A 26,472-nucleotide genomic window follows, 5' to 3' on the forward strand; every position below is an offset into this window, starting at 1 on the left:
CAGCTTAGCAATCCGCCTCACCCTTCTAGCGGAGAGGCCATGCATAACACAAAAATCTGTGTAGAAAATGATAGCGCATCCAAGATCTCGAGTCAACTTAAAAATTGAGATAAGATTGTGGTTAAAGTTTGGAACAAACAAAACATGATTGTAATTAAGTTGCTGAGAACTAGTATGTGTGATTGAAGAGGTATTACCGTTTGGCAAATGGATAAATTGAAAGCTAGATGGACACGAAACAAGATCATTCATGATGGAAAATCAAATAATACATGATCCCTAGCTTATGTATCCAAGATCAAGTCAATCAATTTCTCTACCGAGGAACATTGAGAAACAATACATGTCGTATTAGCCGCAGGCTTAAACGATGATTTCTTGCTCAACAACCCCAAAATTTAAACATGTTACTTTTGTGTGAAAACTGGAGCTGAACTAGGAATTGCTCGAACAACACCAGAATCAATTGCCATCGTTGTATATGGTCCTTTCTTTTTGTTGAATTTGTAGTCAGGTGAAAAACTAGTAAGTCGATAACACGACTCTTTCTTATGATCTCTGGTTTTTTAATGATCACAAGCTCAATTAAATTGACGTCTCGAGACAGTATTGGTGAATATGACTGATGATTCAGATACTAGACTAACACCTCTTGTGTATACCTGATGTGATTCCTCTTGAATGATCATCGAGTATGCTTGGTTAATGATGACAATTGCTGCATGAGTAGAATCTAACTCCGAACTGCTGATTATGACTTATTCAATCCCATCAAAAACCGAAATAATTTCTAAGGTAGAATATGCTTCATATTCTGTTGAGCGTCTTCACATTGAGACAGGCAAAAGGGACTAGGGCTTCATGCTCATCCTATAAAAACTTCAATCGATTGAAATAACTAAATATCAAGGAATCACCTTGCATCTGAGCAGCAATTTCACGGTGAAGAGAAAAAAAATCTTGCTCCATCTACCTTGTTGAAGCATTCCTTAAAATCTTCCTAAACTAAGACAGCGCTTGAAGCGAACATGATTCCAGTCGATAACTCCTTGCTCATAATATTAAGGATACAAGATAGGACTATGGAATTACAACAATCCCATTGACTATGCAACTGAGGTTCTTAGTCTTTCTTTTGACAGGATCCCTAAGAGAGTAGTTTGCATGGTGCAACTCCACATGTTATGATTCTCGGACCCAATCAATTGATGTGAAACAACCAAGGTGCTTGGTGTATTGGATGGATGTAAGAAAAGAGGACTATTTGTATCAATTATACTTCGTATTCTAGCAACATGATTCACAGAGATTCAGAAAAGAGCAAAAATAGAGGAAAGGGAAAAATGAGAGATCAACTGATGAACCGTAGCGGGATAGACTAGGGATTGTTGAGCTAAACAATGATGAACCTAACATCAGAGGCCCACTACGAGTGTACAAGGGTGGAACAAAATTAAAATTGGAAAGAATACTGATTGAAGGAACAAACATAGTTTTAGAGGTAGACAACCAAGAAAATGAATCAATTATGGAAATATATCGAAGAACACGGACAGAAACCTTCAACAGGATCATGAAATCATAAAAACGAATCTAGAAATCAACTTTAATACCATATTAAAACAAGGAGATTTAAGAATATTTCATCATTTTTCATATTAAATGAACTCTAAGTTTACAACTGTTTATATACCACCAACTATTCAATAACAGACTTAACAAACTTCTAACTAATCAGCTAATCAACTAATCACAACTTAACATGATTGCATATACAAATTTAGTAGTCTAAATGATTACAAGATAATATTTGTTAAGAATTTTTCTTAATTATTGACAACATATATGCTATGCATACACAACTCTTCAAACTCAAGACATGAGAACAACACCCCCTTTAACCGTTGAGACCAGTTGATGGGGTCTAGGGTAAAATTTTAAAATAGTCACTAATCTATGTTAAAATAATCATTTTAGATATTAATCTTTCAAAAGTTATAAAATATACATTAAACTTTATTTTTTTTATAAAATAGATACTGTCATCTTTAATTGTCATTAAAAGAATGAAGTGACATATTAAATTAATAAAGTAAATCTTATTTGACCTCTTAATTGTAACTAAATTTTATTTTTAATATTTTTAAATAATAATATTAAAAAATAGTTTTTAAAAAATATAAAAATTTATAATTCTTTTAAAATTATAAAAGTATTTTTTAAAATTATAACTCTATGATTTTTTATTCATCAAAATTTTTATAAATATTTTTATTCATTTATTATTAGACTTATAAAATTTGTCATTTTTAATTTTTGAGATCGAACAATTTCAATTATCATAAAGTGAAGTGATTCAATCATTCAACTTTTGTTTGATAAATTTAATTATAATTTTAAAAATATCTTTACAATTTGAAAAAATAATTTGTAAAATTCAATATATTTTTAAAAGTTATTTTTTAACTTTTTTGAAATTATTAATTAAAAATATATTTAAAAATATCAAAAATAAAATTTGAATCATAATTGAGGGTCAAATAAAATATTTTTTGATTAATTTAGAATGTCACATCATCCCTTAACGATAATTAAGGTTCAATACTTCCATTTTTAACAAAATCTTAATTCTAATGTTAATTTTATAATTTCAAAAGTTAAATGACTAAAAATATTATTTTATCATAATTTCATGATCATTTATAGCTAGTTTTTTTGTATAACCGTTAGTACCAAATCTATTGATCAACTAATCCAAATCGGATATTATTGAAACAAGACTGACCCTCCCAAACCAATTTACTCCATTAGCAATCGTTAGGATTCGAATCCTTGATCTTGCTTAAAATATAGTGTACCACCCCACTAGACCAACTTCATATTGGTACATCAATGTATAGCTAGTGTACAATCAGTGTGTGAATTTAAAAGACATATCAGTGAATAGCGTTCATTGCAAACTCATAAACTTTTATAATAATATAATATCTTTAATGTTCTTTAATTGTAGTAGTACTTGATTCACTCGTAATATATGTTATTAATTGACGTAATACACCACCATTTTTAAAGATTTCATATTAATACATATAAGAATTCATAGTCTTTAGCCTAGTTTTCTTTCAAAGTGTCGCCTTCTATGGCAGCTTAATTGAGTTAGTAAATAATGTCCAAAAACATTGATTAAAGGTCATTTGTTTTTAGCTCCACTATTCGATTTTGAGCTCCAATTTCATGTCGAACTAGAACTCCAACTGAGAACTCAATTATATCCCTAGCATGAAGAAATTAATAGAGTTGGATACTACTTGGATTATAAAAAGAAACAAGAAGCAAAATTGATCATTAGGACACCAAATTGACTGAAATTTCCTACACCTATAACATGTTGCAACATTTTCAACCAGAGTCTATAACGGTAATAACAGTCCAAAACTAGTTTACATTCTCTTTCATTGCTAGTCACTACCGTAACTGATGCATCTCACTGGCTTTTTTTTTGTTCCTTCCCTTCTTTTCTGGGGACCAATTTGTCATACAAGCAGACTGCAAACATCTCACATGATATACTTTGTAGTTTTACAGTGGGTGAGGTATGGACACAGACCAAGCATGCATAAAATGAGGGTGCATTGTTTTTGCTATGTCCTAAACTTGGGACTTATCGGGTTTCCGACAGAGCTCTTTCTCTGCAAAATGAAGCAATCTTCCGAGTCTCAAAACCATATCAGTGTGAAACGGCAGTGCAGTTCGGCGATCTAAAAATCCAGGGCTAACTGTCATCCATGACAGAGCATGAAGCTCTGCTGCAATAGATGCCAAAATCAAATGGTTATCAACTTCAAAATCTCTAGTTTCAGAGCTTGGAGTCCTTCCTGCCTGCTTTGTAATTCCTCTGATTACTTTATCTTGGGCAACCTTATTACCTCCATAATAATCAATGAGACTCACAGAAAGAACCGAAGGCCATTCCTCTTTTGGGTAATTTTTGCAGTCTTTCCTCAGAGACGGTACAGCCTTTGACACCACAAAACCAGTTGAAAGAGGGATCGCAGAGCCCTTGCTGTGAAGAAGATGAGCAAGCGGTGGTGACTCCGCAGTTAGACATATTGGCAGTTGAAGAGGTGTTGGAGGTAGGAACCTCATACTGGGCGATGGGATTAACATGTAAGAAGCAGATGTTGAACCAAGAGATCTTACGGGAGTGAACCCTTCTATGTAGCCTGACTGACCCGGACCACTGCCACCATGAGTTCCTGGTACACGATGAAATGGTCTTAGTAAATACAAGTATTATTAACAAATAATACATAACTATTTTCCTCCTTCCTATGTCCTTCATGTTACTGTTATAACATGTAGGATATGAAGGGGGTTTTTAATGAGGCCTATTTCCTATAAAAAAAATAATAATAATACATAACTACAAATAGATAGCATTCACTTTTTTTAAATGTAAAAGTGAACATGGTTAGTTCCCGGATGAGAAGTCAACAGGCTCAGCATGATCCGACTCCAGCCTACAAGTTCTGTAGAGCCAGATCAGAATCCATCCCTCTGAACGGTACCCAATGATATAGGACTATTCTGTAGGAATGTTGTTCGCTGGCACTAGATCTAGTTCCCATCCAATTGAATTGCATCGACAGTGTGGGATGGAAGGACAAACATCCACCCTCCTTTTAACAATTTTTTCCTCTTTCAAGCCTCGTTCTTTTTCTATTTTTTAATCCCCATTATTTGCCTAGAAGTAGGAGTTAGTCAATAAAGGGTGGATAAAATCCTGCCAGGTCTTGCATCAGCACAGTTAATGATTAACAGTTACCAATTTTACTGGATTGCAAAATGCTCAATAGTAAGAGGACTAGAATGAGTAAGAGACTATGGTGAACAAGACAGGTACAATTCACTGTAGTGTTGTGAAAGGGAAATAAAAACATTAAAGCATCATTTACAGTGTGAACAAGAGAAATAACCAAAAGGGTGACTAATAGCTCACCAGGAGACACTGAATCTGCTTGCAACACTAGATGTAAAGAATGGTCAACTGAAACTGAAACAAAACTGATACTCTGCACCCACTGAAGCAATCCCCTAGAGTTGTCAACTAATGTTTGTCTACTCAAAAGCTGCTTTCCTGCAGCTGGTTGTCCTAAATTACCTTTCATAAAGCTAGCCTTTGTGTGCGAACTGTACAGTGGACTAGGCGAGGAAGGCAATGTTCTATCCTGAATCAAACTCATCTCTTGCTGATCCAATGAAGTTCCGTTTGTGCTAGCAGGCATGCCATCAGGAACAGATCTGCGCAACTGAAGAGGCCACTTCTTCACCTCAGATCCACCAACTGAATAGATGGCTTTTTGCCACTCTTTAGTCACAATGCAAAAAAAAAAAAAAGTATTAATGCCAGGTAAACAGAAGAAAACAAAATAGTATATTAGCATACAGCATAGGCTTGTGACTAATAGGCTAATCATATTATAATTGCAAGTATAAAAACAACATACAAAAAGCAGCGGAATTATCAAATTCAGAAGCAACATATGCATAAAATGGCCTATTCATTCAATGATATTGCACAAGATAGCCTGAAATGCTAAGAGGGAAGACAAAACAAAAATTAAAATGGAACCAGACTGATGTACCAAGATATTCAAGCTCATAGAAACTTCCAATGCGTGTGATCACAAAGTCTCTGGGCTTGACAACACCAGTATCAGATGAAGCACATGCCTGAAGTATTTGACAGCCTTGCTGCAGAACTTGTACAAAAAGGCACAGTAGACCTTTTGTGTCCTGTCTACCACTAATTCCACCAAAAGGGAATATGTTGCAGTCAAGCAATTCCCCCCTTGCATCTGTCCAGATGCACACCAGCCACCGCCAATCTTCTGTCCATCCATAGCAACAGTGTAAGCTAGGGGTCTTTTGGTTACTAGAATCAAGACCATCAGACTCCAATCCAGCAAGCTGAGAGGCTGACCCCGGATCAGTACTTCCTACTGAATTTGCAGTCTGCATGAAGCCACCACTACTTTCATCTGTGACTATCTTTGAAGTTTCAGAGGTTGAATTACCAAAAGATGTAGGTGAAACTCCATGCTCTAAAGAACCAGACTCTGCAAGAATAAAAAGGGGCTCAAACATGTAACGGACCTCATCGGGATAGATGAAATCCCCATTTCTATTTGGGTCACAACTTAATCCTCCTGTCCTTGTTTGCCATGAATTTTCCCAAGTACCACCCCTCAAGCTGGAATCAATTTCACCCTCTCTAGGAATAGAAGACCCTGGGATTCGAGAACCGACAGAATCCTTCCACATTGCTGGAATAGATGTCACATGAGTTAAGACAGAATGAGACCTACTAGATAATGATGATGACAAGGCTAGATCATTCATGGATCCTCGTGAAATTCGCCGAGCTTTGTTGTATACAGTGAAAGCCATCTCCTTAAGAATGACAAGTTCATTAAAAGGTGGACTTGTAACCCTAAAAATGGCATCCACTGTTACGATCTGAAGAACCACTTTTGGAACACTAAACCCAGAAACTACAGGAATATTTGATATTGATGTTTCATCCGCAGCTGCTGAGCTGCTTAATGCCTTCCCCACCTGACTGTGCAGCTGTGACCTCCTATCCCTATCTGAAGGCAGAATATTTGATCCAACAGCAATAGAAGATTCAATGACAGTTTTTAGGACTGCCGTAGGCTCTGGGAAGGGGCAAACCACATATATTACCTAAATACAAGAAACCAACACAATAGGTAATGACAACATGGTTTGGTCACATTAGTAATACTAAGGAAGTTTATGAGGCAATCTGAAAATGGAATGTTTAAATCAGAGAGGATCATGCACCACAACAAGAACTCTGCTGAAGAGTGGATTTCGTATTTAATTAAACAATTTATCTTAATTTATGTATTACAGGGTGAGATGGCAATGGTATATAATATAACTTCATTGAAACTATAACTCTGAAACTTAACTTCTATCTGAGCTGCACTTGAGGGGTAGATAATGCAGAAATTTATGTTGTACCCTTAAATCGTAACAAGATACTCGATCATCTTTTAATGGGAAAAGTTATAATACTAGGGGAAAACATGTGAAATCATTGCAGGCAAAATAGTTTTTCAGATATGAGGCTTTTCAAATATGAACATATACCAAAATAAAAGTGTATTCTAAATCCTCCAACCTGCTAAGATTGATATAAATAACATAAACATAATTGAATGCCATAAAAATGCCAATAAAAGTAAAATTCAGTAACATGAAGAAGCTTGCACATTACATGTACCATCAAGTAAAGGAAAACCAAAATAGGGTCTCGCCTAAACACCATATGCTCTAAAATAACAAGGAATACATAAAAAAGCACATAGTTACAGTGAAAAAACAGTATGTATCTTTTCAGAATGAAAACCATGCACTTTGCAAAGTAGAACTAATATTGATATGGATTTTGACAGTAAGAAAAACAAAAACCCAAAGATAATACACAGATGTATCATTTAAGGTAACTGAACTATTGTGCCTAGAATAATGAATTTATCACATTCATTTCTCATAATTAACAAATTGGAGAAATGAAGAGAGCAGATTTTTTGTTTACCCTCTGTGCAGAGGTAAATATGGTCAATCGTCATCAAACAAAGAACATGACCAGAGAAAACTACTTCCGTAAAAGACATACAAGGAACATCATGCTTACCATACAAGGGCTGCTTATTCCTTCCTTTTGGTTTGCGAACAAAAATTGACCAATTTTCAAAGCTTTAAGGGCCTTAGAAAGAGATTTGAGATAGCAGGTCAAGTCCCAACCATTTGACAGAGAGAGAAAAAAATCACTTATCGATCCCAGGAGAGATGCATTACTACTTTCTATCTTCATTGATTGGGGGCAATCAAGTAGGACAAAACCAGAAGAAAACCATTTTCCCGAATCAATCTCCATCTGATTTCCCAAACTCTGAGGGGAGTGAGTTCCCAGTTTGCATGTCTCATATACTAAGAAAAAATAAACAATAAGATCAAACTATCAATAACCACACTTTCACTTCACATATATAAAATGATAACTAGAACATAAAACAAGCTATATTGATAATTGACGTCAATATTTTCACTAGTATTAATTGGACGGAAGTTACAGGGAACTCATAGGCTGTCTGCCCCATTTACCATCACCATAAACCAGAGTTTTGAGTGAACCCAGCCGTTACAAGTTGTGAAAAGCCAATAACATTTTTTTTATAAGAAAGGGAGGTCTCATTAAAACCCCCCTTCATAACCGTCCATAAAGATGAGCAAATAATGAAGACATCCTTATTAAAAGATAATTCTATTTAGATCAAAGGACAGAGAGATTCAGCTCATCTAAGGAGAAAAGGATCAAACATCTGGGCAAAGTCAACACAGCTCCAAAACTTTTCATTTCTTCCAATCAAGAATTACGAGCTTGTGCTTCCCACCAAAATCAGATTCTATCCAAAGGCTTATCAAGACGGCCTAGAGCTTGCATCGACTCGATCATTGGTAAGTCTCAGTTTGCGTTTATACAGGGGAGACAGATTCTGGATTGCTCTTTTATGGCAAACGAAGGAATTGATGAAGTGCGTAGAAGGGGATTGAAGGGAGTGGTGTTTAAAATTGATTTTAAAAAAGCCTACGACACTGTCGACTGGAATCTAGTATTGAGAATCTTGAAGGAAATGGGTTTTGGGGACAGATGGATATCCTGGATATCGAGATGCATTTCAACAGCTTCGTTATCCGTTTTGGTCAACAGTTCACCTACAAAAAGCTTTGACATAATTCGCGGACTTAGACAAGTTTGCTCCCTGTCACCTTTGTTGTTCAATTTGATAGGGGAACTACTCAATCAAATGTTGAATAGAGCAGTGGAAGTGGGGCTGTTTAGAGGCTTTGAAATCGGCAAAAGGGAGCACCCTTTCATGCTTTCGCATCTCTAATTCGTCGATGATTTGATAATATTTTGTGATGCCTCTCTGGGTCAAAATCAAGAACATCAAAAGGATACTACGAGTTTTTGAGATAGCCTGGGACTACAACTAAACTTGAAGAAAAGCAAGCCATGTGGAATCAACATGGAGAATGAGGTGCTGGAATATTGGGCAGCTTCAATTGGATGTTTGACAAGCGATTTTCCTACCGAATACTTAGGCCTTCCCCTCGGTGCAATGAATAATTCATACTCTTTGTGGGAACCAGTTGTTAAGAAGTTTCAAGACCGATTGTTGAGTTGGAAATAGAGTTGCCTATCCATACCTGGCAGGTTAGTATTAGTTAAATCAGTGCTGAACTCTCTTCCCCTATATTTCCTATCAATGTTCAAGATGCCAATAACAATACACAAAAAGTTAAGTTCCTTAATGGCCAATTTCTTGTGGAGGGGATCCGATGAGAGAAGAAGCATTCATTGGGTAAGCTGGTCCAAGGTTTGCCAATCAAAGGACGAGGGAGGTTTAGAGGTCCTAAATCTTGATTTTCTAAACCGTGCATTACTAGGCAAATGGGTGTGGAAGTTTACGAGCGAAGGGGATAGCACATGGAAGAGGCTAATCTGTTCTAAATACAACTTAGGGAGTGGGGTTATGCTCCCTAAGAAGTTTCGGTCACCACCGGCTTTTTGGTTATGGAGGGATGTCATTAATTCTTTCTACAAGAATGACGAGATTGAAAACTGCCTAAGGAGTAATTTCAGAGCACAAGTGGGTAATGGTGAATCAATTTTGTTTTGGGATGATGTTTGGTTAACAAATGCACCCTTGAAGGAGAGGTTCCCAAGGATATACGCGTTGTCGTGGAATAAGAGTGGAAGAATTTCGGATTTTGGAACAAAAGAAGGGTGGGGTTGGGACTGGAATATCCAACTTCGCAGGAGGCTACAGGATTGGGAAGTCTCACAATGGGAGGACATTTTTTTATAAGAATTGAAGGCCTCGTTAAAAACCCCCTTCGTGATTAATGGAGCTTGGGTAAAGCTCCTTAATCATAGGAAGGAGGAAAAGAGTGCCTTAGGTATTTATTCAACAACATAAAATACATAAGAAACAACCAGGACAACACCCCCATCTAACACAAAGAAACCTACAACACCCATAACCAAAACACGCCAAAAACAAATACAGACACTTAATCTAAACCGACAAAGCAGAACCCTAGATCAGAGGATGAGTCCTGTTTACCACATTACCAAAACTATTACAAGGATTTAGCCATTACAAAACCCAAAGGAAAAACACAAAACCGTCCAACAATAAGCCTGCAACACTCAACCAATCCCCTGCTTAGCTAACCTGTCAGCCTCCACATTACAACTCCTAGGAATCCATCTAAGAACGACGCCCTTAGCAGTAACAAGAGCTCCAATTTCCTCTACCAAATTAGTGAAAAAAGTAGGGGCAGGTTGTAGCTTTAAAATCCAATCCACTGCACATTTGCAATCACTCTCAATAATAAGTTTTCCCTTCTTAGCCCAAACGGAAGAGTAGGAAAAAAACAATCCTTCTTTAATAGCTTCCAGTTCAGTCAAAATAGGAAGATCAGGCCCTACTGCAGAAGAGAAAGAAGCTAAAGAGCTGCTGAAAGAGTCACTCAAAACACCACCAATACCACCTTGCATCCCATCTCCAATCACTGCCCCATCAACATTGAGTTTGAACATATCCGATGGTGGAGGAGACCAGCCAATAACCTTCTTAGTACTAGTACTTATGTAAAATTGATCAGCCCGCGTAGGATCCCCTACTAGAAGATCTGTCTGAATCCGAACCGAAGGGTGTTTAGCTAAGAACCATTTCGCTAATCTAAATCTAGTGATAAAGAACAAAACAATACTGTCACACTCTCCATTTTTAAAAACCACCAGATTCCTTGCCTTCCAAATTGACCAGAAAATGATAGCCGCAATGAACCTCCAAATAATAGAATTATGTTTAAGATTCGACCATGAGCAAAGAATAGAAGAAGGATCATGAGGCAGAGCAGTAGAGATATCCCATAACCTTAGAAATTTACACCACAATTTCGAAGCAACAAAGCACGATAAGAACAAGTGAGCTATAGATTCATCATGGGAATAGCATAAAGGACAAAGAACATCCGTTAAAGGAATCCCCCTTTTCTTCAATTCCACTCTAACTGCTAACTTCTTATGACAAATCTGCCATAAAAAGGTTTGAACCCTCGGCAGGGCCAAACCATCCCAAACCCACTTCTTCCACTCAAACTCCCTTCAGAGCTGCCATATAACGACTGTATGTAAGATCTGACCGAGAACATGCCATCCCCCTTTCCCGACCATCCCAGAAAATCCTCCACAGAACATGACAACAAAATCTTGTTAATTAACGACATTAAAGCGATCCACTGGTCCAATTCCCAATCACACAAGTTACTTCTAAGTTGTATGTTCCAAACCCAAGCATTATCTTCATACCCACCAAACTTTGATATCTTCCCCCATGTATTCGTTGACAACGCAAAAATTCTGGGGAACTGATTTTTTAAAGGCAAATTAGTAATCCAAACCTCAGTCCAAAAAGCAATCGATCGACCATTTCCCACTTGGATCTTAGAATTCTCTTAAACAGTCACCAATCTGATCGTTCTTCGCATAGTTACTAAGGATACCTCTCCAAATCCAAGAATCTGAAGGTGAAGCCGCATTTGAAATTGAAAGACAGGGTACTAACGTTGTTTTTGCAGCATATTAACTGTTTCCATAAACTATTTTTCTCATTAGCATATTTCCACACCCATTTCCCAAGTAAGACTATTTATCAACCTTAAGTCAAGGATTCCCAAACCACCCTCATCGAAAGGTTGACAAACCGATTTCCAATTAACCCAGTGAATTCGTTTCTTATCATGGTCTTCACCCCAAAGGAAGTTAGCCATCAAAGAGTTCAACTTTTGAGTCACTTTGAGAGGAATCTTGAAAATAGAGAGAAAAAAGATCGGCAAGGATGATAACACAGATTTAACCAGAACCAGTCTACCCGCCAACGATAACGATTTAGCTTTCCAACCTGGCTAGTCTCTTATTAAAATTCTGAAAAACTGGATCCCACATCCCCTTTGAATTTTTCCTAGTGCCAATCGATAAACCAAGATAAGACATTGAAAACGATCCCACTCCACAACTCGCTTTCATAGCCCAATCTTTAATCATGTCAACTTCTATATTAACCCCAAATAACAAACTCTTAGTCAGGTTTAAATGCAACCCAGACATAACACCGAAAACCCTCAATACTCTCCTAATGTTCAAAATCTGCATTGGAGAATCTCTGCAAAAAAGGATTAAATCATCTGCAAACTGCAAATATGTCAAATGAAAGGAATTCCCAACCCTACCAATGCTGAACCCTTGAAAAAGTCCTATATCGGCAGCCTTAGTCAACATAAGATTTAACAATTCCCCCACTAAATTGAACAGGAGGGGATAGACTGCACCCTTACCTCAACCCTTTACTAATGCGGAATTCCTCAGTAGGAGAACCATTAATTAACACCGAAATAGAGGCAGAAGAAACACAATTCTCAATCCATGAGATCTATTTTTCCCCAAAACCCATAACCTTCAATATTCTGAATAAGATAGGCCACTCAACCGAATCATAAGCCCTACGTAAATCAGTCCTTTTCTCCCTAATTTTTTCCAATAGTCAATACCTTCATTCGCCAAAAGAGCACAATCTAGCAGTTGTCTACTCAGAATAAATGCGAACTGTGAAGGGCTTACCAAGCCATTAATAACAGAGACAAATTGGTTATCTTGGTCAGGGAATGGGGACGGTTCGTTCACAGTGAAGTCAGTGGGAGCTATCATCGCCAAAATGAGAACCAACCAGATTGAATGGAATACATATCCCTGAGGCTGTTATGCAATCTGATTCTTGCCGAGAATTGAATTTGGGTCCAGCTGCTGAAATAGAAGAAGAAATCAGTAAGTCTACTTTTCCTACTCTAGATGACTTACCTTTTGCTATTAGAAAAGGGGTTAGACAGTGCACCAAGCATTCTATTGGAAAATTTGCTTGTTATAATTCATTGATGTCTTCTTTTCAAGCATTTACAGCAACCTTGGATAGTTCCCACAAGCATAGTTGAAGTTCTAAAAGATCCAAAATGGAGAACGGTTGTTGAAAAGGAAATTTGTGCACTAGAGAAAAGTGCTACTTGGACCGTTACAGACCTTCCTCAAGGAAAAAAGGTTGTTGGCTGTAAATGAATCTTTGCTGTAAAGTATAACAACAATGGTAGTTTCCAATGATACAAAGCTAGACTAGTGGCTAGATGCTTTACGCAAACATATGAAATAGATTTCACAGAAACTTTTGCACATGTGGCAAAGCTTAACACTGTTCGACTACTCCTAAGTTTGGCTATAAATTGCGATTGGCAATTACACCAACTTGATGTAAAACATGCATTTCTTAATGGCAAGCTAGAGGAAAGTCTATATGAAATTGCCACCTGACTTAAAGTCTGTTGAAGGTAGCAACAAGGTTTGCAAGCTCAACAAGTCTCTATACGAGTTAAAACAATCACCCATAGCTTGGTTCGAGAGGTTCACTAAAGTCATTCTTAAAAACGACTACAAGCAGTCCCTAGCCAATCATACTTTTTTCTTCAAGGTAACTTCTACAAATAAGAAAGCTATCCTAATTGTGTACGTGGATGACATAATTCTTACCGGAGATGATGAGGAAGAGATTAGCAATTTGAAGAAGTTGTTAAATAGGGAATTCGAAACCAAGGACTTAGGAAAGCTAAGGTATTTCCTAGGAATGGAGGTGGCAAGATCAAAAAGACTTGTGATCAACCAAAGAAAGTACGTACTTGATTTACACAAAGAAACTGGTTTTCTTGGTTGTAAGCCGGCTGAAACACCAATGGAGGCAAACTTGAGATTCAACAAAGAAGATGGGTCCTTAGTAGACAGAGAGAAATTTCAAAAATTAGTTGGGAAACTAATTTACTTATCCTTGACAAGGCCATATATAGCCTTTCCCATAAATGTGATAAGTTAACACATGACTAATCCTACTGAAGAGCATATGGCAGCAGCAAATAGAATTCTCAAGTACTTGAAGAAAACTCCGGGAAATTGCTTAATGTTTAAGAAGACACAAGACATAATTTTTAAGATTTTACAGACTCTAGTTGGGCCGGAGATCTTACTGAAAGAAGATCCACTAGTGGCTACTTCACTTTTGTTTGGGGTAACCTTACAACTTGGAGAAGAAACAATCTGTCGTTTCAAGAAGTAGTGTTGAAGCTGAATTTAAAGCACTAGCATTGGGAGTATGCGAAGGAATTTGGCTACTTAAACTACTAAAAGAACTTGACACTAATTAGGATGATCACTTTGAAGTTTTGTGTGATAATCAATCTGCCATTCAGATTTCCAAGAGCCCAGTTCAACAAGACCGAACAAAGCATGTTGAGATTGATAGGCATTTTATTGTTGATCAAGTCAACAAAAAGATAGCCACCCTTTCATACATTCCTTCAGAAGGACAAATTGCAGACATTCTTACTAAGGCTTTGCCAAAGCCTGTTTTCAATAAATTCCTATTCAAGTTAGGATTATACAATGTATATTCTCCAGCTTGAGGGCAAGTGTAGGAATTATAGAAATATATGAGTTGTTACCATCCCTTGAGTTAAGGGATTCTGTAAATATTATTTTTTACAATCCCTTATTTTATGGTATCATATCTCTTACGATTAGTATATTTCCTAACATAGAGTTTCCTAATTTAGAGATATAATTTGTAAATATAAAGATGAAATATGTCCTATTGAATTAATAAGAAAATACAGAGGATTACTCTGATTTCTACAATAAGTGACCCTTTGCTGGTTGACAACGTGATAGGAGCTGCTATCCAAGATACGGTGATTGAGATTTGGTCTCTACCACTGCCTGGGTTCATCGAGGTAAATGTGGACGGAGCTACAAAGAACTCTTGGGAAGGAGGGGGTATTGCAGTTTATATAAGGATCAGAGCGAGCACTGTCTAGCTACGTTCTCTAAGGCTGTTGGGCAAGGACCGCCTATTTTGGCAGAATTATTAGCCATCAAACAAGGTATCATAACGTTCTTAGACATGGAAGTTAGCAAGAGGAACAAATTGATTGTGGAGAGCAACAGCAGGATAGCAGTAGGATGGATAAAAGATCTTATACTATGCCCGCTACCATTTATGGAATTGGTTAGAGGCATTGCAAAAATTGTTAAGGGCAGTCGTACTTTGTTGTGTTAGGAGGAGTGTTAACGCTAAAGCGGACGAACTAGCAAAAAAAAAAAAAGAATAGGGTAGAAAAGTTTGTTCTTTATGGGGAGGTCTTTTTTAAACTCAGTTTGAATGTGGTCCGTTTCTTATTAGGAGAGTTTGAAAGACGATATTGTATTTCAACTTGTTGTATGGATTTAAGATGGTAATAAAATCCGAGGTACTCTTTTCTCCTTCCACTACTTTTCGGATGCATGACAGTAATCTGAAAAGCATGAAGGGGTTTTTTAATGAGACCTCCAACTTTTATAAAAAAAAACCTTTTCTTCTCACAGGTTTGCATCAGAAGTACATTACTCCAGCTAAAGTGAATTGCTATGAGATTATGCCTCCTTACCTAATCTCCATGGATTGATAGAGCCATACTGAAAGAAACAAATGACCTTTTCTTTCTCTCTAGGTATGCATCAAAAACAGAATACTCTAGCTAAATTGAATTATTAAGCAATAACCTTCATATTAAATTGAAAGAATTCAAACTTAAGAAAACAAAAAATGCATCAAAATCTCATACTCACCAATTCCGAGTTGTTGGAAAAAATCTGCAGCAGCAGAAGTAAGGGGATCAATATCGGGGCATATAACAGTATAATTTATCTGCAAGCAAAAAGTTTAGATTATGAACAGAAAGCAGTTTCTAAAATCAGATCAGCCAAATAAATAGTCTTTTTTTTAGCTGCAGCAAACCATGCGAAGAATCTTACAGGTTTTGCTAGAGCATATGGTTCAAGAGGAGCCTTTTCCCACAGCTGCAATGAGTTTCCTGAAGTTTTAAGCCAATCATCCTGGTACCTACAAATCATCATTTTCACTTATATGATCGAATGTCATGATATAACAAGAGCAAACCGCAAAGTCTGACTAACGTATCAACGTCATTTTAAATATGGCCTACTTGGCTCACATGTATACCCTACATTCATCATCACATGCAATAACTGTCCAAACTATCAACTGCCAGTAATGTCATGTTATGCGTGTAATTGACATTATAAAACAGTAAGTTATATATATTGACAATTCAGTTGATCTACTCTCATCTTAACTGATATGTTATTGTAATAGATTTCAGCAATGTTTCTTTTCCTCGGGCAATTCCATATCAACTTAGCGAATCAAAGGGTTTCCAAGTAGTTAGCAGTGAAATGCTTAACGTTCTCTTTCCTGTTTAGACTTTTTTTTTATATAGAAAAGATGGCCTCGTTAAAAACTCCTTTCATAACCGCCAAATTACAAAGGTAGCTCAGCGGACATTGGATGGAGAGAAAGAGTGCCATAAATTTTATTACTAAAACCAGATAAAACAAAAGTACAAAAGACCAAGTACAACCATACATCACCTACCACCGAACAACATAACAACCTAGTACATAACTCCTAACCAATCCCTACATTATACCCCCTCGTCTAACCTAACCAATTTCCAATTTGGCAAACTCATCTGCCTTGCAATTGGCCCCTATTAATATGCCTAAAGACCACCCCCCTATTTAACACAATATTAGTAATGTCATTCACCATTGCTTTAAACAAAAATGTACAAGAAACTGGATTATTAATCCAGTCTAAAGCAACTAAACAATCAGATTTAGAAAATAAAATTTCATGCACCTCCAGAAGTAAAGTTACCGCCTCTCTATAAACTAACTATCATGCAACCCATGAATAGGAGAAAGGTGAAGATAAGAGTCAACGACCGATATTCTCTTTCCCTTAATCCCTATTAACAAGTACTCTGTATTCTGTCTTCTCTATACTTTTTATTTTATACAAGAAGTTTATACCAAAGGGTTCTATTTATGTCTATTAAAATTAGAAATCAAAATATGAACTTTTCAGAGCAACTCTAACGACTGAGTTACACACATTCTAGTAGCAATGCAAAGGAACCGCAGAATTGTTGAAATTTTATATATATATATTATATAGGTTTTAGGCCATTTGCCATTGACTTTAGCAACTTGTTGCATGTGAAATAACAAATGGAGGACATGTACCCAACAAGTATTGCAGGTGATGGGAGAACAAAAACTGTTGGTCTTAGCCAACTGCATTGTTGTTGCTCTAACTCAGAACCAGAGGTTTCTTGGTTCAATCTCCTTTGGTTGGTCTCATCAACTTTACCTCCATCTATTGCACCAATAACTGCATCAATGAGGAAAACCCATTTGGCATGTCAAGTTTCTTCAGGACTCCCATAGATATAGCGTAATAGAATGTAAACATACCTTTATGGAAAGATGATCCACCAACAGAAGTTTGCGATGGACTTATTGCTTCCCCCACAGAGAGAGTTACGGTACTTGAAGAGTCTCGGCATTCACTTATATTGGACTCTGTTGATGATCCATCAGCAGAGGCTCCAACATCACCTGATTGACTGCGACCTCTGCACCAGTCAGTGACAGACAAAGGACCATCCAAACTACCAAATGCAGATTTTAAGGCTGACTTTATGTCAGAATGAAGCAAACTGATTACGGAAGAAGCATGAATCTGAAAGAAAACATTCTTCGCATGAGACTAATTACATGATAAAATGTCAAAGTTCTCTGGTCCAATAATTCTACACACACAGGGTTTGACAACGAAATGTAAGACTTCAAAATGATTTAACTTGTAATTATCAACAAGATCTCAGGGGATTCACTCCCAAGTGTTATAGGACCCATAGAAATTAGTGTAATTAGTAATCTGGAATATGATGAGAAGCTCACATTAGCAGAAAGTGGATCTACTAACTCCACACCAGCAATGTCCAGGGAATGACAAGAAGCCAAAGTCCCTCCACAACCTGCATGAACCATAGAAGGCCCACAACAAAATCCTCGCCTCCAATGCTCTTGTAATGCAAGCCAGCTGTAAGGACAGTAGCCATCACCAGCATCCAACGGCAAATCAACAAAGGAAGTAGCTTGCTGGACCAATAATGGAATGCCATCAAGAAGTTCCTGAAGTGGTTGACTTTGCCCGTAAGATGGCATACTTTCCTCATTAAATAAATTATGGGTTAATGATGGATTAGCTTCAGTACTTGGAGTAGCAAGCTTTGAAATTTTTGTAGCTCCAATAGGACGCCATACTCCTACAGGAGCATTAAGATGCCCATCTAGCATTATTCCATCAATATCACCAGCACTTTTGAAAGGTATACATTCTTTCTTGTTCACCTCATACCGGCTAGATAGATTGTCTGTCATGGTACTAGGTTCATCAGGAAGCTGGTTTAAAACAGAACTAGTAGTAGGCCTACTCAAGTTAATAGTTGCAGGACTAGTGGGAGGCAATAGTATGTGTCGCATCCTTAACATCGAAGCTTGGAACATAGCACATTCCACATCAGTTCCTAGCACAGTTCTCATAGATTGAAGGATACGCTCTCCGCCAAATATGCCTTGTGACATTTTCCTGCCAGCAGAATTATCTGAATTGATTGAATAAAAATTACAAAACTGAGATGTTCCCGACATCTCATTTGTAGCATTGCTATCATTATGCGTGAGCAACCTCCTACCAAATCTCTCTGCCCTTGTTTCCACATGAGTATAATATTTCTTCAGTTGGAGCATGGCATTGGAATTGAGCCCTCCAGGGTGAGCCTTCAAATTCATAGACATGCCAGTCTTCTCATCCAATCCACTAAAGCACGGAAAAGAGGGTGATGTTGCAGCATATTTGTAATTATTTTGGCTCGAATTAGAATTCTCCGTTTTATGAGACTTTGGGAGATAAGGGTTTCTGAAAATTGATGAGGAATCACTTGCAGGCGTTTTTACTGCACCATATTCAACTGCAAAAGTCATTAGCGCTTCAGCTTTCATTAAATGATCAAACTCACCAGTGGAAGAAGCTGGAGTTTGGTTTGATGGACCAGATGTCACAGCACTGTTTGTGATCTCTTGACTTTTGCTCAAAAATTCCTCTGTGGAAACCGGAAGAGGTGGATTAAAGTTATCAAAGGAAGGAAGACCTGCAGGCAAAAGCATCTGATCTGAAGTATCCATTGCCCCAACCGGACTGCTTCCTATGTCTCCACAATCTGAAGTACCAAACATAATAGCCGATGACTCTGCAGTTCCTGGGGGCTTCAGAAATGAAAGACAATAATGAGATCAATTAAGGCTTGATCATGTTGAGGCAAAGAATGTGCAAATGACAAGACTAAAGACTAAATGCAGGACACTACCAGTGAAAGAAAGAGGTGATAATAGAAAAAATACATTCATAAAATTCCCTGGAAAAGAACTTTCCGTTCTATCCAGTTCATATGCACAGTTTGAAGGCTTGAACCAAAGTGCTCAACAAATGTATATGAATTCCACATACACCATTTGAAAACTCCCCTTCTGTAAACAAAGAGTGCATTTGGATGGGGGATTTTGAAAGGAAGACATTTTTTATGCATCAGCTCAAAAAAACAAAAGTTACAATTGTATTGTTATGGTAAAGATTTTTTAGAATGAATATTGGAATTGGACAAGACTAAAAAAAAAGATTATTATAAAAGAAGAATGATATTACAGGTAGAAAATATAAAGAAAAGCAAAGATTCAATATGGGTATCATTAGGCAAGTAAAACGTATAGCTTTATTGAAAATATTAAAACATATACAGTAATTAAATATAAATATTGAGTTTTTCATTTTATAGGAGACATGGGGAGTAGAGTGAGAGATTTGGAGGAATTTTGATTAGCCACCTTTCAGGTGGGCTTTCCAAGAGGAAAATTGAGACGCTCAAATTCCCTCTTGAAGTCTAGAGATGGTTTGCTATGGAGAGGGAATGGGGAAGGTATTTTTTCTGTCAACTCTTGTATGAAGCTTTGTTATCATGTTTCGGCTGATGAAATTTTTTGGATGAAATTTATTTGGAGGGGGTTGGTGCCTCCAAGAGTAGAAACTTTTATGTGGCAGGTAGCGCACCAAAAATTGGTAGTAAAGATTGAATTACAAAAACGAGGGGTTTCGGGGATTATTGACATTTCTTGTCCTTTTTGTAAAAGAGACTTTGAATCTGCCTCCCATTTATTTTTCTCCTGCATGGTGGCGTGGTCCCTATGGAATAAGTTTATGCATTTTTGGAAACTAAGTTCGGTTCTTCATGATAATGCTCAAAGTTTTTTACTAGCTGGAATGATTTGGTGCCTTATTCTTCTATTTGGTCCTTTATTCCGAGAGTAGTTCTTTGGACTATTTGGAAATTCAGAAATGCCATTGTGTTTGAAGAAAGGAGCTTAGATCAGATTGAGCTATTTTTCATGGCTAGATTCAGGCTAGATTTTGGTTCTTAGCTAAGTTCAAGGAAGTTGCCATTACTAAGGACTCTCTCATTAGTGATCCCTCTATTGGAGATTTTTGCTCTTCTTCCAGAAATTCGTTTCATAAAATCGTGTCTTGGGTTCCTCCTCCAAAGGGTTTTCTAAAATTGAATGTGGATGCAACTGTTTGTGGAGATTGGCGAAAGAGTGGTATAGGTGGTTTATTAAGGAATGAGGTTGGCGAGATGAAGGGTTCTTTCCAAGAGGTTGCGGGTCCAGGTCCTACTTTTATGGAGCTTTTAGCCATTAAGAGGGGTTTAATTTTCTTTGATTCTATTCTTCAGAGGTTCAAGAATCGGTGGATTGTTGAATCTGATAGTAAACTAGCAGTGGATTGAGTAAAAAATTTAGATAGATGTCCTGTTGTTTATCTAAATCTAGTGAAGGATATTGTTGTCATGTTAAGAGAATTGGAGGGTGTAATCAAATGGGTTGATAGAACAGCTAATATAGAGGCTGATAACTTAGCTAAGGCTGGTATTCATTATTTTTGTTGTTGAGTTTAGGATAGGTTGTTTGAGTGTTTCGAGTTATTCTTTGTAAGGGGGCTTGGTTGATTCAAACATTATGTAAATTTTCAGTTATTAATGAATTTTGAGGCACTCTTTTCCGCCTTCTATTGATAAACCTTTAATCATGAAGGGAGTTTTAACGAGGCCTGCACTTCTTATAAAAAAAATCCTCTTTTTTTTTTATAGAAAGTAGGCCTCATTAAAACCTCCTTCAAGCCCTGCCATGTTATGAAGGTAACATGACGGAACAAAGGAGGAAAAGAGTGCCATGAAACTTTTATTCACAAGAGCCAAATTACAAAGACTGAACAAACTCCTAAACTTTCAACTGAAGAACAAAAGACTTAAAACAAACCACCTAACAAACAGGAAAATACAATTCCTACTACTCAGCACGATCATATAACCCAAAAATCACCCTATCCCATCTTTAGCTAGTTTGTCAGCTTCCCAATTTGCCGCCCTCAAAATATGCCTAAATATAATATCTTTTCCGGTCAAACTCGAAACTATATCCTTCACCAAGGATAGATGCATAGGGGGGCTTAAACCCGGATTCTGGATCCACTTCAGAGCGTTAGATGAGTCTGATTCCACGATAAATCTTTGATTTGGGACAAAATCCAACTCCTCCATAAGATATTTTAAAATGTATTTTAAATGATGGTCTCTGTAATTATTTTGTTCGGATAAATATTTTTAAATTTATTGGAATTTCATGAGATAAAAATGATTACAAAAATATTGATATTAAAATAATACATATATAGACATTAAAAGATATACAATATGGTTATCACTAGTTCTGTAAATATATATCAATGTTCATAGATATAAAATAAGAAAAATGTATATTAGAGTTGAATAAAATGATATTTAGTTAATTTTTTTATGGGAGGACCATGTCAATGAATGAAAGAAGAATTTGTTGAATTTTGAAAAACCATCTCTTCAGGTTGAATTTGATTCGGAAGCTAAAAGGAGGATCCATTGGGTTTGGTTGAATGTTTGTCAACCAAAATCTTTGGGTGGTTTGGGAATTACGAACCTTAATTTGATGAGCAGGGCCCTTTTAGGGAAGTAGGCATAGAAGTTTGCTGTGGATAAGGATTCATGGTGGAAAAGGATGGTGTGCAACAAATATGACTTGGATCCCAATACGCTTGTTTTGGATTCTGTCCCATCGTATAAGGCTTCATGGATTTGGAGAGGAATACTTAAAATTTGTGGCAAGGAGGACGAGTTTGGGAGTGTTTTCGAAAGCATTTGCAAATTCAAGTTGGTAGTGGGGAATCAATTAGTTTCTGGAGGGACTCTTGGTTGGGTAGTTTACCTCTAAATGTGAAATTTTCGAGGTTATTTGCTCTACCTTCAAATAAGGAAGGGAAGATTGCAGATTTTATAAGCTTCCATCAGTCAGGCTGGGTTTGGGATGTGAAGATGAGAAGAAATCTCGATGATTGGGAGATAGAATAGTGGGTAGAGCTTAATTCATTGCTAAGCAATTTTTCTTCAGGGTTTAAGGACGATTGTTGCTTATGGTCTGGGAATAGGGAAGGGTTTACTCTGTGAGATCTTGTTTAAAGTTGTTGCATGATCAGTCTGATTCTAATGTTGTTTGGGCAAAGAAAGTTTGGCTTAGAGTTGTTCCTCTAAGAGTGGAGTCTTTTGTGTGGCAAGTTGTGCATAATAAATTAGCGGTGAGAGCTGAACTTCTGAAGCGTGGGGTTATAGGCGTGGTGGATGCTCTTTGCCCCCTTTGTGGAGTGGAGTTGGAGACGGTACCTCACCTTTTAGTGAACTGCAGAATTGTTTAGGATCTTTGGGGTAGCTTCATGCGGTTTTGGAAGGTTTCTAGTGCTTTGCCTAGTGATCCTTCAGAATTTTTAGATTAATGGGTGGAATTAGTGCCTCACTCGGAAATCTGGTCCTTAGTTCCAGGGGAAGTATGGTGGTCGGTTTGGAAGCTAAGAAACGCTGTAGTTTTCTATAAGGAAAAGGTTGATCCTTGTCAGCTATTTTTCATCTCGAGATATAGGTTGGTTGCCTGGTTTAGTGCGAAGTTTCCCAAGGTTAGTGTTCCTTTTGATTGCTTGGTAGGTGACCCTTCTTTGGCAATTTAGTTGAAAGGTCCGAACAGCTCCCTCGGTTTGGTTGCCTCCTCCGAAAGATATTTTTAAAGTTAATGTTGCTGGAGCGATGAATAAGGACTGGTCAAGAGGTGGTATAGGAGGTCTCCTACGTGATTCAAAGGGTTTGATTCTGAGTTCATTCTCAGAGAAAGTGGGGTTTGGTCCTCATATTTTAGCAGAACTGTTGGCTTTAAAGGTGGGTTTGAATTTATTTTTTGGATCGGAATGGAGTTCTAAGGGCAGATTAATAGTGGAATGTGATTCTCTAATGTTGTGGAGTGGGTAAAATTCCCCAGAACTTACCCGGGTTTGTTTGCTGAGTTAGTGAAGGAGATAGGTGCTATCGTTTCGGATCGGAGTATGGTGCTCAAGCACGTTTAGAGGAGTACAAACTGGGAGGCAGATCATTTAGCGAAATTAGGAATTGATTAATCGGTCTTGTTGTAGTTTTCTGGTTGTATTTGAATCTCAGGTTTCTGTCCTGGTCTGGATGTAGTTGTCCATGGTTGTTTTTGTTTTGTTCTTAGGGTTCTTGTTGTATTGGTCTGGCTGGTACTTTGGATTGGTTGTATTTTTGTCAGTTTAGTAATATATTTGAGGCACTCCTTTCCTCCTTCCAATGTTCATTGATAGACTTTTTTGTATTTCAATGGAAATGAAGGGGGGTTTTAATGAGACCTCCCTTTCTATAAAAATAAATAAATAAATAAATAATTTGGGTCATTCAAATCCCCTTTTGAAATTCCTTGTAAATTTTGAAAATCTTGATAGAAAATCTAACTCTTCCTCTAAATAACTCCGAGATGTTCAAGCCAAAATGGTACAAACACCGAATAAAATGCAGCATTTATAACAGCATATATGGAATGATAAGACAATACCTCCCCAAATGGCAGGACATCATTTTCGAAGAAGTCGCCAAAGTCTCCAAATTCAGAGAGAAGAGATTGGATATCCATGACAATTCCTCTGTCGTCGTCATCCCAATCCCAATTAGAACCAATTTGATCATTTCCAACACCTGCAATCACTGACCTGTTAACTTCCATGGAATCAATAATAGACTTATGTGTCTCCAGTTGGAGCATTCGTACCTGCTTGACCATATGACCCTGTCATCCCAATTCGAGGACGCTTGGAACCCTACATAACTATTAATTTCAGTGAACGAACATAATTTTATGAATTTGAAAAGAATAAAACTAACGAACATGTTATTGACTTTTAAATTCAAATAGTCAAGATGGCTTCACATTCAAAAGCCATACACAGTCATTGTTATTTCCTCACTAATATATGCAACAAAGGGAGCTGATTTCAGTCCCCTATACAAGTGAAAAGATATCAAGCTATTACAATTCAGGAGAAAATCTAAAACCTAATTTTTTTAATCAACTCAGAAGAACATTGCAGTACTCTCCATCCAAATTTTAACTTACCACGGAAAGTGGACTTTTCCCAATAAGATGGATTTATTGACAAATAAAAGATGAACACACAAGTATAGTCTATACAGGTTTTTCCATTACTCTCTTTTACCAAGTTTACAGAAGAAGATATTTGTTAGTTCATCTTCAGGTGGATATTTTATGATTGCATGCATGAAACTCTCCTATCCAGAATTGACACATGTATGAATTCATCAACAGCAAGTAAAAACTAATAAAAAGTTAAAATATATATGAAAGAGACCAGTTTGAGGTGATCAGTCACCATCTGATCATTAGAAGATAAGCCTGACTGTCTACATGATGAATCTGCATCTGCCTCTATGTCACGAGCACCTGTGGTCACACTTTCACTGGAACTACTACTTATAGAACTTATGCTACTATTATTACTATTGCTGCTGCTGTTATAGCAATGCTGTGAGAGTATTCCACTGAAATCAACCCAGGATTTTTCCAGGAAATTTATATTGCCATCACTGCAAAAATTAATAATATGATAAGAGGATCATGACGATTCAATGAACTAAACTGAATTAAAGAAAAGCTACAAATTACTTGCAACCAAGGTCAATAATGGTTCATATATTTTTAGTCATTGTGGATAATGATTCACCATATCACTAAAACAGTCAAGTCTGGATGTTTTGTGATGAATGCATTTTATATAGGGGTGCCTGCAAGTCCCTTTAGAGACAATAGGTAAAGAATGCAGCATTTATTGCATTCATATTGTAGGTTATGCGATAGATAAGGATAATTAGTTAGTATTTTAATATAACACTAATTCTTAGAAAGTTAGATAGATAAGGATAATTACTAAGTAGTTTAGTTTAAATTAAATACTTGTTCTCACCTACTGTATATATTTATTAAACTTGAAACCTATTTTTAATGAATATACGACAGTGAAGTTTTTCATTTTTCCTTACCTTTTTCATTTGATTTATTTCGTCACTTAATTCCTTTTACTTAACTAATTCTTAGAAAGTTTGATAGATAAGGATAATTACTAAGTAGTTTAGTTTAAATTAAATACTTGTTCTCACCTACTGTATATATTTATTAAACTTGTAACCTGTTTTTAATGAATATACGACAGTGAAGTTTTTCATTTTTCCTTACCTTTGTCATTTGATTTATTTCGTCACTTAATTCCTTTTACTTCACTTTACATTAGCCCTATTTTCAACATGGTATTAGTTAGGTGACCGATCCTTCACCTAAATCTAGCCGATTTGTTTTTACCCTAAATCTAGCCGTCGATCATGAATTCCACTTCTTCATCGGAGGTCACTTCGGAATTCCTTGTTAATTCACCCCATTCAAACCTTTTTGATGTTTCTTCAGCCTCTATCACCTGTCACCGATTGAATGGTGACAATTATATCGCTTGGTCCCAATCTGTCCGCCTTTATATAACCGGTCGGCGCAAACAACAATATCTGCTGCTACTTTGGCTAAGTGAGAATACCATGATTATGTCATGGCTCATCAATTCCATGATTCCTGCTGTGGGGGAAAACTTTCTGCTATATGAAACAACGGCTGAAATTTAGAGTGCTGCAAAGGCGATGTATTTGAATCTGGAAAATTCTGCTGCTTTATTTGGGATCGAATGTCAACTTGCCAATCTCAAACAAGACAACATGACCGTGACTCAGTATTTTACTCTAATGTCGCGCCTATGGCAGCTACTTGATTTGTTCGAATCCCAT

The 26,472-nt window shown here is 36.9% G+C and overlaps 1 protein-coding gene across 2 annotated transcripts in view; it reads right to left on the reverse strand.

Moving 5' to 3' along the window:
* Positions 1-3,646: 3,646 nt before the first annotated feature.
* Positions 3,647-26,472, reverse strand: part of LOC120174088 (mediator of RNA polymerase II transcription subunit 13-like) — a 36,129-nt gene continuing 13,303 nt past the window's right edge. The window contains exons 4-15 of one of the 2 annotated variants that reach the window (XM_039181061.1): positions 24,999-25,233; positions 24,401-24,449; positions 24,188-24,327; positions 18,062-19,429; positions 17,573-17,840; positions 17,342-17,489; positions 16,049-16,136; positions 15,863-15,941; positions 7,727-8,022; positions 5,646-6,747; positions 5,000-5,368; positions 3,647-4,256 (exon numbers count right to left, since the gene is read on the reverse strand). In XM_039181061.1, the coding sequence (XP_039036992.1) occupies positions 3,649-4,256; positions 5,000-5,368; positions 5,646-6,747; positions 7,727-8,022; positions 15,863-15,941; positions 16,049-16,136; positions 17,342-17,489; positions 17,573-17,840; positions 18,062-19,429; positions 24,188-24,327; positions 24,401-24,449; positions 24,999-25,233 (4,750 nt within the window). In that variant the 3' untranslated portion in view covers positions 3,647-3,648. Of the gene's footprint in view, positions 4,260-4,999; positions 5,369-5,645; positions 6,748-7,726; positions 8,023-15,862; positions 15,942-16,048; positions 16,137-17,341; positions 17,490-17,572; positions 17,841-18,061; positions 19,430-24,187; positions 24,328-24,400; positions 24,450-24,998; positions 25,234-26,472 lie in introns of both variants that reach the window. The other variant, XM_039181060.1, reaches the window with a different exon arrangement.

This window comes from Hibiscus syriacus, unplaced genomic scaffold (assembly GCF_006381635.1).
Source record: "Hibiscus syriacus cultivar Baekdansim isolate YM2019G1 unplaced genomic scaffold, ASM638163v2 tig00112000_pilon, whole genome shotgun sequence".
Lineage (NCBI taxonomy): Eukaryota > Viridiplantae > Streptophyta > Magnoliopsida > Malvales > Malvaceae > Hibiscus > Hibiscus syriacus.